Here is a 15735-nt window from a genome sequence, read left to right as displayed (position 1 = left end):
ACTGTCATATATCTCTGCTTAGAAAAAAAAAACTATTTGGAGGCAAGAAGTCATTAATTAAAAATTGAGAAGTTTTTCTTCCTTTCTTTCTCCCTCTTTCCTCAGTCCTTCCCTTTTTCATTTTTCTCTTCCTCCTCCCACTTTCCTCTCTCTTTTCTGACAAGCTGTGTAACAACTGTATCCAAGTTCCCAAACTTTTTACCCTCCAAATTCTTTCCCTGCCTTCACCAAGAGGTGAACAGACCATAAAATACTGTTTCCATGAAATCAGAACTGTCAGCACATGTGTGGGCAAGAGAAAGGAGTTGCAAGGGAACATTTATCTTGGAAATGTTTTTGTGTGTGTGTGTGTGTCAAACAGAGATGAAATTATTTCTGAGTTTAAAAATGGTCAACACAACTTGGAAAACATGGCAATATTTATTCATGATAATAAACCTGTTTTTAATGAAATCCATGGATGTCCAAACACAAACTGAATCATGACAACCCAATGGCCTTTTGTTACAAAAAACATGACATATGTCCCATTAATTTGCTAAATGATACAAGTGCAGAGAAGGATGAATCAAAAACACTAAAATCCTTTTAAACACACCATCTAATATAGATATCAATTCTGGAAACGGCATTCAAAAATAGTTCCTCTGCTTTAATTTCATCTGCTGATTTTTTGTTACTGTACTTTTACAAATTTCTTTAAAGCTCTAATTGTCATCATTCATTTCAACACAAAACTGCTAGCACTTTGGCTTGACTTTTCATAGAGGACTAAATTCTATCACACTAATACATATGTAGGGAGGTATACAATGTCATTTGGAAATATATGAGTCTGAAAGGGCCATCATAAATATCCTACAAACTATATAGTTCATAGGCTATATATACCACATGGTATATATGATGGTTGACTAGATAAAATTATATACCTGTCTGATTTGATTGTCCCTAACAACTTCAGACTTCTTTTACATTAAAATTACTTATTTGGCAGAAAAAGTTTAAGTTTGCTAGAGATTTAAGTTTCCACACGTACAATTAAATCAAATTCCTAAATAACTGTTGCTTTTCAAAAATTCACCTTGCTCTTTTCCAGAAGTCATTTGGACCCATTTGATAACATACAAAAATCAAAGTAAATGCAAGAAAAGACCTTTCTAAATAAAATTTTCTTATTGTTAACTTATAACATGGTCACCCTATTATAACTTTTAAATTGAATTATTAGGATCTGCAGATTTAAAAAAGACAGTAATGTTCATAAATAAAATCCTAGAAAGAAAGGCACTTATGCCCTGCACATGGTTATTCTAGTCTGTAGATGCTACAACCCTTTTCAAATGAAACTGGTTTCTGGCCTGCATACAAATACAGCAAAGTGCCAGAATAAAATAATATCAGAATGCTTATGAAAAATAATCAAGTTTGTTACCAAATGTTTCACATCAGTAGGAAATTTCTTTAGAGACTTCTGATGGAAATTTGAAGTGTATGCTGTTATATCAAGTGCAGGAGAGGTATAAGGCTGTTGGAGAAATTTCCTTAGTTTGTGGACTCAAAAGCCAAAACAATTGTTGTAACAAAAAGCTTGACAAGATAATTAAATGAATGATAACAAAATCTCGTCAGGGAAGTGCCCATTAATTGAATTTATTTGGGAGCATGTTTCACATGTATAACCAAATTATCTAATTTTCACTCATATTAAAAAGTGATAGTCTATAACAACTAATTACTAGAAATGAAGGGAAAGGCCAGTACTTTGAGCCAATAACACAGAAGAAAACAAATATCAAAGGACTGCCACCATATTCGACAGCTTCCTAAGAATTCCATTCATCATTTTGCCCTATGAAAATATTTCTGTGAAACTCGCCAAAGAAAAGAATCCCAGTAATTTCTATGTAGTAGTGTCTTTAAAGCTGGAACACAAAACCACATTCTCTGAATCCTTTCATTACATTAACATGTGTCAGTATAAGTGTGCCAACAGGTGAAATAACTGAGAATAATATGTTATAGATAAAACAATTGAGTTCTGGTATTTCTTTTCTGTAAGAAGATTAGTGCCATCCTTGTTTTCTTCTTTAGTATTACGTATGGTTGATTGTTTTTTAAAAAAATTTGTTGCTGTTTTTATGTTATACAGATAAAAAAATTGAATTAAAGAATTATTATGGTCAACTTTTAAATTTGAAATGAAGAATGAAATAATCTATACTTTACTCAGATTTTCTACTTTGAGCTATTAGCATGATCTCTCCAGATTCAAATTGGGTATTTTTAATGCTTTAGCAAATGACTTTCCAGTTTCCTAAAGTTAATAATGAAACTCATGATATATCTGTAGCAGTCAACTAGATTTTGTTCACAGTCAACATATTCAATAAAAATTTAAAACTATGAGATCTGTCACTCTTATATTGCTAATGCCATCCTCTAAAACAACATTAATCTGTTGGAAAACATTTGGCAAGAATTTTGTATACTAGCAAGACAATGAAATAAAGTCAATTTTGGCTTAATGTTTGTATAAACTGTAAGCAGCCTTGACTATTTGCAGTTTCATCAGAGGCAGGAAAATCTGAAGTAATAAGTGATGACAGGACTATTCTTTCAATTTTGCAACTCTTTTTCTAAAGAAAATTATCATCTAAATAAATATACTTTAAACATATTGGGTAAAATTTCATAACAATATTCAAAATATTTCTTGCATTTAAAATTTATGTTTCAGCTTTAAAAACAGTTCTTAATGTTCTTTTTATTGTGGGACATCATTTTACATTCAGAAAACTAGCTGTTGTAATTATAAATCTAGCAACTAACACTCATTCACAATGACTTCATCACGACCTGAAACAGTAATAAAACCTAGAGCTGCTTTATCTTCCACAAAGTTGATGCTACATTAATTTTAAAAAAAAGAATAGGGCTATGCTTTGTTTTCCTAAATCATTTCCCTAAATTAGTATAAAATAGATGTCTGTTATGGTATAGCTATGTAGATCAAGTAATAGATAAGTTTAGAGCAACAGATAGGTAGATAGATATAAATATGGCCATCATTAAAATATAATAGAATGGTTTTGCTAAGTGAAGTAATGCATGTGAAAGATTTCATTTATATCTTATTTTGTTGTCATTTCTATTTCTGTTTTTATCTTTTGTTTAATCAATACAGTAAAAGACAGTTTCTGATTAAACAATATTTCAGATGTTAAAACAATTCTTTTTATTTGTTTACATTGGCAGTTCACAGTCTAAAAGCATAACCAATCAGGCAAAAACTGCACGTAGACTGCTCTGGATTTTGAAGACTTTTTGCTTCTAACAGATTTTTATTTGAAGTTACGGAGCAATATCTACATTTTACTGATAGTTAATAATTGGGAGGGGGAATTATAAGTAAACAAATTCCTTGAAAGAAAAGATTTTTATCTTTAGTGTTAGCTTAATGTCTTGCTCAGCACTTTAAAATTTTCTTAGAAGGATAACTTTCTAACCACTACTTTATGATAATTTAATCACCCTTATATTGTGAACCTAGCTATCCTATTTCATGAATATTGCACATTTATTTCCAATAGACCTGTTCCTTGATGATCAGAATTGGAACCTGTGTTTCTAACTGAAAACAATTGGCACATTTTATTTCCACACCACTTTCACATAAGAGGTATTTAAAAATACAAAGCTAGTATTTTTTTCATGAGTTCCTGGGCTTAAAAATTCAAAATATTAAAGTTTCATCAGTTTCATCTTAGATGAGACTTGCCTTTAAATACATGGTGTGTTTTCTGTAGAAGTTACCTATATGTCTTCAAAAACCTGACTTGTCTAGAAAAATGACTCTCTGAGACAGTCATGTTTCTTTTTCTGTTGTTCTTGTTTTTTTAAAAAAAGACAAAACAGCAATAAACATTTTAGCTCTTTAATGAGCAAAGATCATGTCTCTTAGCATTGGACTAATAGTCATTATTATCTTTATTTCACGCAATGACCAGTGACATGGCCAAGATGTACAAAGTTGTTTCCATCAAGTAGTATACAATTTTTTTTTGTATAATAAGCTTTCATTCTTGAAAAAGAGTAACTGAAAAGAAAGGTTTCTGTTACTGCAGTTAGTTTGTCAGAGAAAGTTCTTTGCATTATCTTACAAACTATCAAAATTGCTAGTCATCTGAAAAAATGTAAAAAAAAATCACATAACTTTAGTCTAATAGAAATATAGTACAGGTAAGAGAGAAAGTATTTATCAGGATGTGCTCTTTAAGTCCATCTCAATTTTTTTTAATACAAATGTACATCTGATTACATATACAAACATTTGGAAAGGTCTGTGATATACTGTTACTGGTAAACAACAGGGGGATGAAGAGTTTCCTGTGGTCTTAGAATATTCATTTAAAATCACACGCATGTGTAAGACTAAAATCCTCCAGGTGTTGACTCTCCTTTTAGGTTTTGCATCTACGTTGCACTCTACTGAGATTGCGTGAATAAATTCCAGTGAATGAACCTCAGCGAGAAAGATAAGTGACGTGAGAAGGGACATAACTTTATATTGAGTTATTATTAGTAAACATTTTGTCATGCAACATGAGTAAATCAATGAACTGAGAACTGTAATCAGAGTGGTAATTTGGGGCATCCTTGTATCATAAAAGACTAGTAAGTAACTCTTTGGACACACTTCACCTTACCAAAAGGAACAAAATACAGAGTAACAAAAACCACAGCAAAGTATAGATCCTGTAACACATGTCCAATTAGGGTTATATTTCCATGAAGTACTTAGATGGGAATGAAAAGAATATTAAAAATATAGGAATTTTTTTTTCTGGGATTCATATCAGCGAGTATTCACCACTATACCTATAGTTTCTTCAAATACCTTTCATAACTAATTCCATCTATTATCAAAACTACTGTGAATTATTTTATTGTAATTACTTTTGCCCCTTAAAATCTTCTTTAGGTTCTGCCAATTGATGGAGGAAGCTTCTATTAAAAACTCCAATGGGATGAGAAGAATTTTAATTACAGCTTAATCAGCAGCACAGCCACCAAGCATATAAATTATCATGCACATCGTGCTAAAAATATCCAGTTTCCTTTATCCCCACAACTTTATACTGACAGCACTTATGTGATAATGTTGTACCTGCCAGTCTTTAAACTTCGTTGTTTTACTGGCAAATTTCAGCATGAGCCTCCGCTAAGGCCATTAACAGCATTGGTGCTTTGTGTACTTATCCAAATATGTAAATATGGTCTACACAATAAAACAGCTCCAAATAAAAACTGGTGAAAATTAGCTGACATTCCATTGGTGTGTCCCTTGTGCATATTCATGGTTGTTTTTTAAATTTTTTATATTTTATATTTCAGACATAGTTCTTTCCTGTTTGGTGTTCCACATGCCTAATTCCATCATGTAACATAAATCTTCAAAAAATTAATTCTTGAATGTGAATGAAAAAGTATCATTCAGAACAATTGCTTCAAGCAATTGAAATTCATTTTTAAAGTTGATTTGTGTATATATGTACAATTCATGTGTTTTTCAAAGCCCCCAAAGTTCTTGATATGTATATTCACATAGTATTCCTCCTTATTTAAATAGTAAGCGTCTTGTAGGTTGAAAGCCAAGGAATCTTCAGTAATCTTTTACTGCAATCCATCAAAAAAATAGAGTTTGCTTCTCTTATCTGGCTATACCCTGGTTGTTGAATGTGAGTGGGGGTGGGGATGAGGATGGGGCAGAGTATTGTTCTGTCCTCCGGTAAATGTATTGAATGTGTGTAAGGGTTGAATTCCTGGTATAGTGTTGGGAATCATTGTAATGGTGTTGGGTGTCATTAAGGGAACATCATCAGGTGACCTCCTCATAGCTAGTGTGTAATCTGGGGGGCAGGCGGTCCGAAGAACCACCTCATGTGGATGGATGGACTCACATTCATGATCCAAATCGGTGTGCTTCATTTGGAGGGACATGATCTCCTCTTCTTGTGCGTGGGTCAGATCATTCGTAGTCGTGCGCTGAGGGCTGCATCTCCTGTGAACGTCATGTCTCCTCTTATCCTTTTTGTAGTACAGGGCTGCAAAGGCCAGGATGTTCAGAAACAGCAGTGATGCTCCAACTGCAATAGTGACGCTCAGCTCTGTTGAGTAGTCCCTTTGATCCACTGAAAATGGACTCGGTTGTTGTTTGGGATCATCCTGCTTGGCAGTGGGAAAGGCTGATGTGACAGATACAGAATTTTTTCTCGTAGGTCTGAAAGTGATGTCAGTTGATGGCACTTTAGTTGTTGTCGAGGTATACTGAGAAATGTCATTGAGATTATGCAGATGAGGTACCAGCTCCAACCAGAGGTTTACTTTATTGGCTCTGTAATGTTCTTTAACTCTTGGTTTTAATCCAATATGGAGATAAAGTTGGTCTTTCTGGGAATATCTGGTCCATGCTACTTCTTCAAAGCGGTTGGGTTTGGTATGGATGAATTTTGTGTCTTGAGGGACTGGTTGATTTGGGTCGCTAGAAAAGAGAAATTATGAGAAAAAAATTGTTTTATTCTTTTAAAAATCAAAACAATACTGGTTTAACATCTAATTGAAGAGGGTGAACTCAGCCAGGCTTTAGACTGTGTTTTAACATAACTTGGGTCAATTTAGAAATATCAATCCCAGCTCAGGCAGGTTGTTGGATGATAATGTAGTATAAGGAAATCTCACATTCTTGTTCTCTCTACCCACGGGCTGCTATATACCCAAAGATTTAAAAATTCATGTACATATGAGTTGTCTCATAGGTAAGCTAGCAGAGACAGCATTGGAAAAAACTTGGCATTTGGAATTGGCAGGTGAGGATTTGAGTCCTGATGCTGCTGTACACTAAACATATGAATATCCAGGTAAAGCTCTCGTAGCCTAACGTCCCTTTTCTGTAAAATGGGATTATAGTATCTGAGCTGCTCACCTCACAAGGTAGTTGGGAGGATCAAAAGGCATACAGTACTGTAAATTGAAAAGTCTTTATAAAATATTTGTCACTATTGAATAACAATAATAAGAAGTCCTGTGTAATTAAAAAAACAAGATAAATTTAATTATTGAGTAATGCAATAAAGGTATGACTGTCTTAAACTTTACAAAGGAAGAATAAAGCAGTGATTTTTTTGAAACACCACAAATATAAATTTTGAATAAAGGAACTTAATGTATTGTTGGTATTAATCTATTAAATTAAATCATTTGGACACAAAATATGTATTTTTTAAGTGCTTAAGAGGATATTTTAATTAAATTATAGCAAACTTCATTCCTTAGGTACATACCCAGTTTTAGCAAAATTTGTCCAGTATGTCATTACGACTGCACTCAGCATCACATCATTTTTGGAGAAATTGCAAGGAAATAACTCTGTAGGTCCAATCATGGGGATTCCTAGTACGTAGGGAACCTCATCACCATGAGCTGCATCAGCCCAAGCTGGAACCTGATCTGTTTGGCAATGATGGTAAAAGGCATAGAAATATGTGGGTGAACCAAAGTTTGAGTGAAGATCTGCTGTAGCTACAGCTGGTGCCACCCACTGATGGTCCGTAAACAAAGCTAATAATGTCTTCCTTCTGGTTTCAGGGTTATGACGGTCAGCCCAGTCAGTATACATGAATTTAATGGTTTCTCTCAAAACATCTTTGCCTTCAGGGTATCCATATAAGTTATCAACAAAATTAGAAACAGCAAAGTCAAAATCACTAGCGGAGATACCGTCATCGCTATCTACTATATTTTCAACAAATTTTAACCCTTCCCCTTGGTTAACTCCTAACATTATATCATAGTTGAGAAACTCTCCTTGCTCCATCAGTATCTGAGGATCATCTGGTATTACATCACCATCAATCACAGGTCCAAAGGCTATGTGGTATCGTGCTGGTTGAATATCTTGGTCAACAAGTTCTTTGTAAGGCTTCTTCTGTAAGCATTCCACTAACTCTACTGTATCTGAAACATTGCAACCAACTTTTGTGGCCAACATTCTAGCATATTTTGCAGGTTGGAAACTAACAGCCCAGCTGGAAAGGGCAGTTCCACTTTGAGCTATTGCTCGTTGAAAAAGTCCTATAGGAAAAAACAACAAAGAGTTTCAGATGACCTTTGAATAATGCTGTGGTAAAACAATAAAATCTGATATTTGAGACATGTCCCAGATATGACTCAAGAAACAGGGAGATAGAGACAGTTTTGCTTAAGAGAAGGTACATAAAGTCATCCCCAGGGTATAATGAATTCGAGAGGTGGACATTAGTCATCTGCTTTGAGTAGCAACTACTTTGGGATCAAGAGATCTAAATTGTGCAATGTCTCAAAAAAGCAGTAAGCAAGGAGAGAAGGAGAGTGTGGAAATACTTGGCCCAAGTATTTATTTGCTCAGCATGTAAACACCTATGCTGTTACCATAGCCAACCAGATGCGGCTAACTCTCTCCCCTTTAATTCATCATCAGACTTTGTATTGTCTTTTGAGTATATTTCCTCCAATTTGGCTGCAAGCATCTTTCTTCAAAATGGCTCTGTGTGTTTGTTTTAATCAGATTTTATCTGAAAAAAAATTGTTCAGACCTCACATAACTACTGGGGCTGGGAATTTGCTAATACCCTGGGGATGGCCCTAAAGGCACACGAAACAGAATATTACTTTAGACATACTCTTTCCAGTTCTTTATGTCAGACATAGTATGCTGAATATTCATCTTTCAGAAGAAGTTATAACATTTGAAGTATCTTCACTAGGTTAAAGAAAAAGCCATCAGCAGAAGGATTTAGTGGAGGGGTGATTTAAGTTTCTCCACTGTTGAATGTGCACTGCTTTATTTTATCATAAAAGATGAAAAGTACATGGTCCACTGCATTTCACTTAATTACATTTAAGAATTATAAATCATGGTCCCATATGCAGCTTGATAAGAGCTGCATACCATTCAAATTTATAAATGAACTTTACTTATTAAGGTATTCTCTAATAAAATTCTTGTTTTAAAATATAATTTATTTTATTTAAGAAATTACATTTATTGTCAATTTCCAAATACAGCTTTGTAGTTCAGTTATTCAAACACATGCTCAATCATTCATATGTGTTAATGTGTAAGAACTCTTTCACAGAGGTGTTAAAGTAATGACTGAATTAGAAGCAAAGTTTTCATTTTTTCTCCAAACACATATATGTATTCAAAATGTCTGTAATATGTTTCTAGATAATTATAAAAAATTCAAAAAGTCAAACAATACTAATTTAAATTTGTTTTGGTTTCTGACATCTTTATGAACATATTTTCAGTTTGCTAGAGCAAAGTTTGCCAGAGCAAATAATATAAATACAAATAATTTAAAAAAATTATATAGGCTATGTGTTTGTCAACATTTGCTCAGAGAAATATTGTACTCCTTAAAAACTTTATAGCTAAAATAAGACTTCTATAAGATTCTTTCCCATTTTAGGGACTTAATGACATTAATTAAATATACCAAAAAAGGTTTTAAGGACAATACACATCACATTTGATATAGTCTGAAATATGCCATCTAGATGATACTGGGAAAAACCACATATTCTGTTGTCAGCGAGAGTGCTTGTTATGTGTGGTTGACTCCTGATAGATACAGGCTTGAGCATTGTTGCAGCTCTGGGAAGTTCCCAGACCTTAAAGTCTATGTCTGCAATGGAGATAAAATTAGCCTGATGATTTCAAGACCTCTTCTGGGCATCTCCTGGTCAATTCAGGCAGCTTTGCTAATAGAGATAAACTTATGACTAGATCAAACGTAAGTCCATTTATCTAGCCAGGCATGGACAGATTTCCTTGAAGAGTGTGATGGAATGCTATATTTTCAATTGTTTGCATAGCCATTTGCCACTGTTTACCACATTATGAGTTGATGAATAGCAATGCTAGCTGATGAACTAATTGATTCATCTCTTTATGCAATGCTAGTGTTATACTGGCTGAAAATGGCTTTGGTGCCCATGTTCACTTTTACATTTAGAAAAAGTTTTAGAAAAAATCAGCACAAAGAGCATTTGAGACCAAATGATCCTAAGAAGTCTGAACAGATTGTCCAATGTTATCCTAGATAAGTATTGGCGTTAGTATAGTCCTCAGGCTAGAACAGTCTAGTCTGTTCAATTAAGAAAAACAACAGCAACGAAGTTTGTTATTTCAAAATAAGTCATTTCACTACAGACCAAAATCTCTATACAATTGAAAGAGTTCTCACACATGTGTCATTTTGTCATCTCGGTTCAGAACTCTACTAATACAAATGAGATGTTACATAAACTATGTCTATAAATTAAGTCAATAATAATATATGATCCTCCAAATATACAAACTCATTTAATGACTGTTATTTTGAAATTCCACATTAATGTGTCTTTGATACCAAAACCAAATATTCTATGTCTGTTGCTCATATCATAAAACTCAGTCTTACAAATTAAGAAGCTTCATGAATTACAATTGACAGTGTATACTTTTGTGGATATTTCAAGTTAATAATGCTTTAAGAATGGGTGACTAAACTCATGGTAAAATGGGATTCCATCAAGACCAGCATGATAAGCCTTGGGCAGGCATTTTGGAAAACGGATGTCAAGGCCAGAAAATGGAGACAAGAACAATATTTCATGGATTTAAGCACCCTCAGTGCTCCATGCTGCTTTGCCAGCCTTCAGGGGAAAAAAAATGAACACTTTTGGAGTTGAAAATAGAAAAAGCACAAATTCAAACATATTTTTCTTTTTAATCAAAAGCTCTACTAGCGACCTTGATGCTTTGACAATTTTGGATCACGCATGCAAAATAATCAAACTCCATTCTCTACTCAGACAACAAGTGAAAATCACGTTTCCAGACAAACTAGCTTACAACTGCCTCCGTATTATCTTCATACTAGTAAAGGGTTTAAAACATCTACTATCTAGAAAATAGATTATATACAAGCCTTGCATTAAAAAAAATAAAAAAACCCTTGTCTTTGATTTTGATTACTGAATAAACAGAGATAACAGAACTGTGAACATCTTTGATTTTCCCCAAAATCACCCTTTGGAGGAGAGGAAAGTAGTGTAATGTTAATTATTCTGAAGTGTGTTTGAAAGGGCATCCATACCAAGCTCCACAGGAGACAAAAGAGTTTGACAAAAATTTAAACATGCATAGAGAAGCTGAAGAAACAAAGTTGTAAACAGTTATTGAGTTCAACCTAACAGTTTAAACAGAGAAATATATACAGAGCATCACATACTACTGATGGTCGTGGCATGCAGACACCAAATTTGTCAAAATTTGCAACCTGCATAATACCTTTGGTTGAATTGCTCCAACGGTTACCTTCAGAATAATGGGATAAAGTCAGCAGATTGACACATGAACCCCCAGCACCAGATCCAAAAACAGTGATTCTTAAGGGGTCACCACCAAAGAATCCAATATTCTCACTAGTCCATCTTAAAGCCTGTATGAGATCAAGGAGTCCATAGTTTCCTTTTGCAGCCTGATCCCCTGTGCTCAAGAAACCTGGAAAACAGAAATAAAAAGACATCAAAGAACACGCTTTTGAGTTGACATGAATCAGATAGACATCAAATTTAAATAAAATTGAAGCCTGTGTTCATCAAGATGAGTACAATCCAAGTTCTTTAGTAAAAATTTATTTCCCACGAGAATAGCATAATTTACTTTAGGAAGAATAGCAGAGACTAAAATCTGAAAAATGACATTTATCTTCCCCAGATGTTCCCAAGTTATCCAGGTAACAGGTAACAGGGGGCAGATAAAGAGAATGAAAACATTCTGAAAGACCTCAAGGGAGATATTCTAGGGGCCAAGTTACCTGGTGGAGATATTTGGGATAGTATCATGGGGTGTATGAGAATGTGTTTTTGCATAAATACTGTCAGTCCTCAAGTTGCTCATGGTCTAATATGGTTGGAATTTAAGGTATGTGTGGCAGAGTGGCAGGATATGACGGTATAGAGCAGGGGTATTTTTCCAAGACTCGTGCATAAAATTATACGCAACTCTTTGCATATATAGGTGTATGCACATTTTTATTGATGATGCCCCATGGTTAAGAATCACTGTACCTGACGTAATTTGAGGTTACATTTTAGAACGCCCTAAATGCTAAACTGAGGAGATCTGCTCAACTAGAAAACAGTGTAGAATATTTGAAGATTTTTGAAAAGTTGAGATTCATATTTCTCCAGTACTCAAAGCTCCATTTTATAGTGAATTTAATAATGAAAAGAAATATATGTTGAATAATAGAAAGAATGGAGGTGGTGAGACATTATAAAGATGTAAACTGATAGAGTGGAAAAGGCAATTCAAGAAAAAAGGAGAAGAACAGTCTAAAATTAATGAAAAGAAACCTCAATTAAAATAGAATTGGGAGGTCAGAAAGGAAAGCGCTCATGCCCTATGACAATAGCAGAGCTCAGCAGGAAGAACAAAAACTTTCCTTGCCTGGCAAGAACTCAGCCAATGAGAGACTCTCACAACTCAGCCAGTGAAAAGCCACTCTACTTCAAACTCTCAATTCCTCCAATGGACTCTTTATTTACTACAGCCCTCCCAGCTTCCTTTTCCCCCTTTTAAAAAAGTTCTCCTCTCCTTGCTGTGAGGGGACTTGCATGTGGCTTGCCATGGTTGTAGACCCAAACAGCAATTCTCTCTTGATCCCAAACAAACCCATTTTTACTGCAGAAATAGCTGGCAGTCTACTTGTTTTAGGTCAACCTTTTGATAGCCTGCATGGGGATCAAGAGAAGACCCTTGATGACTTCCAGGTTGGTGGCAAACAAGTGTGATACCCTCATTGAGCCTGTTGTTACTCACTGCTTTACTCGCCAGCCCTGGAATTGAAGAGTAAGTTTTTCTCCACTAAAGTGTCTGCTCTATTTGCATTTTGAAGTCCTCCAGGTTTTACTGGGGATCTGTTTTTTTTTTTTTTAATTTAATTTTATTTTTTTATACAGTAGTTTTTATTAGTCATCCATTTTATACACATCAGTATATACATGTCAATCCCAATCTCCCAATTCATCACACCCCCACACACCCCCCCCCCTGCTGCTTTCCCTCCTTGGTGTCCGTACGTTTGTTCTCTACATCTGTGTCTCAATTTCTGCCCTGCAAACCGGTTCATCTGTGCCATTTTTTCTAGATTCCACATATATGCGTTAATATTCAATATTTGCTTTTCTCTTTCTGACTTACTTCACTCTGTATGACAGTCTCTAGATCCATCCACGTCTCTACAAATGATCCAATTTCGTTCCTTTTTGTGGCAGAGTAATATTCCATTCTATATATGTACCACAACTTCTTTATCCATTCGTCTGTCGATGGGCATTTAGTTTGCTTCCATGACCTGGCTATTGTAAATAGTGCTGCAGTGAACACTGGGGTGCATGTGTCTTTTTGAATTATGGTTTTCTCTGGGTATATGCCCAGTAGTGGGATTGCTGGGTCATATGATAATTCTATTTTTAGTTTTTTAAGGAATCTCCATACTGTCCTCCATAGTGGCTGTGTCAATTTACATTCCCACCAACAGTGCAAGAGGGTTTCCTTTTCTCCACACCCTCACCAGCATTTGTTGTTCACAGATTTTCTGATGATGCCCATTCTAACTGGCGTGAGGTGATACATCATTGTACTTTTGATTTGCATTTCTGTAATAATTAGTGATGTTGAGCAGCTTTTCATGTGCTACTTGGCCTCTTTGGAGAAATGTCTATTTAGATATTCTGCCCATTTTTGGATTGGATTGTTTGTTTTCTTAATATTGAGCTGCATGAGCTGTTTATATATTTTGGAGATTAATTGTTTGCCCGTAGATTCATTTGCAAATATATTCTCTCATTCTGAGGGCTGTCTGTTCGTCTTGCTTATGGTTTCCTTTGCTGTGCAAAAGCTTTGAAGTTTTATTAGGTCCCATTTATTTTTGTTTCTATTTCCATTACTCTAGGAGGTGGATCTAAAAAGATCTTGCTGTGATTTATGTTCTTCCTATGTTTTCCTCTTAAGAGTTTTATAGTGTCCGGTCTTACCTTTAGGTCTCTAATCCATTTTGAGTTTATTTTTGTGTATGGTGTTAGGGAGTGTTCTAATTTCATTCTTTTACAGGTAGCTGTCCAGTTTTCCCAGCACCACTTATTGAAGAGACTGTCTTTTCTCCATTATATATCCTTGCCTCCTTTGTCATAGATTAGTTGACCACAGGTGCCTGGATTTATCTCTGGGCTTTGTATCTTGTTCCATTGATCTATGTTTCTGTTTTTGTGCCAGTACCATATTGTCTTGATTACTGTAGCTTTGTAGTATAGTCTGAAGTCAGGGAGTCTGATTTCTCCAGCTCCGCTTTTTTTCCTCAAGACTGCTTTGGCTATTCGGGGACTTTTGTGTCTTCATAAAAATTTTAAGATTTTTTTGTTCTAGTTTTGTAAAAAATGCCATTGGTAATTTGATAGGGATTGCATTGAATCTGTAGATTGCTTTGGGTAGTAGAGTCATTTTCACAACATTGATTCTTCCAATCCAACAACATGGTATATCTCTCCATCTGTTGGTATCATCTTTAATTTCTTTCAACATTGTCTTATAGTTTTCTGCATACAGGTCTTTTGTCTCCCTAGGTAGATTTACTCCTAGGTATTTTATTCTTTTTGTTGCAGTGGTAAATGGGAGTGTTTCCCTAATTTCTCTTTCAGATTTTTCATCATTAGTGTATAGGAATGCAAGAGATTTCTGTGCATTAATTTTGTATCCTGCAACTTTACCAAATGCATTGATTAGCTCTAGTAGTTTTCTGGTGGCATCTTTAGGATTCTCTATGTATAGTATCATGTCATCTGCAAACAGTGACAGTTTTTCTTCTTCTTTTCCAATTTGGATTTCTTTTATTTCTTTTTCTTCTATGATTGTTGTGGCTAGGACTTCTAAAACTATGTTGAATAATAGTGGCGAGAGTGGACCTCCTTGTCTTGTTCCTGATCTTAGAGGAAATGCTTTCAGTTTTTCACCATTGGGAATGATGTTTGTTGTGGGTTTGTCATATATGGCCTTTATTATGTTGAGGTAGGTTCCCCCAATGCCTGTTTTCTGGAGAGGTTTTTTTTTTTTCATCATAAACGGGTGTTGAATTTTGTCAAAGCTTTTTCTGCATCTATTGAGAGGATCATATGGTTTTTATTCTTCAATTTGTTAATATGGTGTATCACATTGATTGATTTGTGTATATTGAAGAATCCTTGTATCCCTGGGATAAATCTCACTTGATCATGGTGTATGATCCTTTTAATGTGTTGTTGGATTCTGTTTGCTAGTATTTGGTTGAGGATTTTTGCATCTATATTCATCTGTGGTATTGGTCTCTAATTTTCTTTTTTTGTAGTATCTTTGTCTGGTTTTGGTATCAGGGTGATGGTGGCCTCATAGAATGAATGTGGGAGTGTTCCTTCCTCTGAAAATTTTTGGAAGAGTTTGAGAAGGATGGGTGTTAATTCTTCTCTAAATGTTTGATAGAATTCACCTGAGAAGCCATCTGGTCCTGGACTTTTGTTTGCTGGAACATTTTTAATCACAGTTTCAATTTCATTACTTGTGATTGGTCTGTTCATATTTTCTATTTCTTCCTGGTTCAGTCTTGGAAGGTT

At 34.7% G+C, this 15735-nt stretch overlaps 1 protein-coding gene across 8 annotated transcripts in view; it reads right to left on the bottom strand.

Annotated features, from left to right (window-relative positions):
• Nucleotides 1–411: 411 nt before the first annotated feature.
• The window catches only part of NLGN1 (neuroligin 1), an 889492-nt gene continuing 874168 nt past the window's right edge, over nucleotides 412–15735 (bottom strand). For 6 of the 8 annotated variants that reach the window (XM_067738068.1, XM_067738069.1, XM_067738067.1 and 3 more), the window contains 3 exons: nucleotides 11378–11590; nucleotides 7344–8133; nucleotides 412–6544 (listed from right to left, as the gene is read on the bottom strand). In XM_067738068.1, coding sequence (XP_067594169.1) covers nucleotides 5722–6544; nucleotides 7344–8133; nucleotides 11378–11590 — 1826 coding nt within the window. In that variant the 3' untranslated portion in view covers nucleotides 412–5721. The remainder of the gene's footprint in view (nucleotides 6545–7343; nucleotides 8134–11377; nucleotides 11591–15735) is intronic. The other 2 variants (XM_067738070.1, XM_067738073.1) reach the window with 1 other exon arrangement.

Source organism: Pseudorca crassidens, chromosome 5, assembly GCF_039906515.1.
Source record: "Pseudorca crassidens isolate mPseCra1 chromosome 5, mPseCra1.hap1, whole genome shotgun sequence".
NCBI lineage: Eukaryota > Metazoa > Chordata > Mammalia > Artiodactyla > Delphinidae > Pseudorca > Pseudorca crassidens.
The sequence above is the reverse complement of the archived record's forward strand: the minus strand, read 5'-3'. Positions and strand labels throughout refer to the sequence as shown.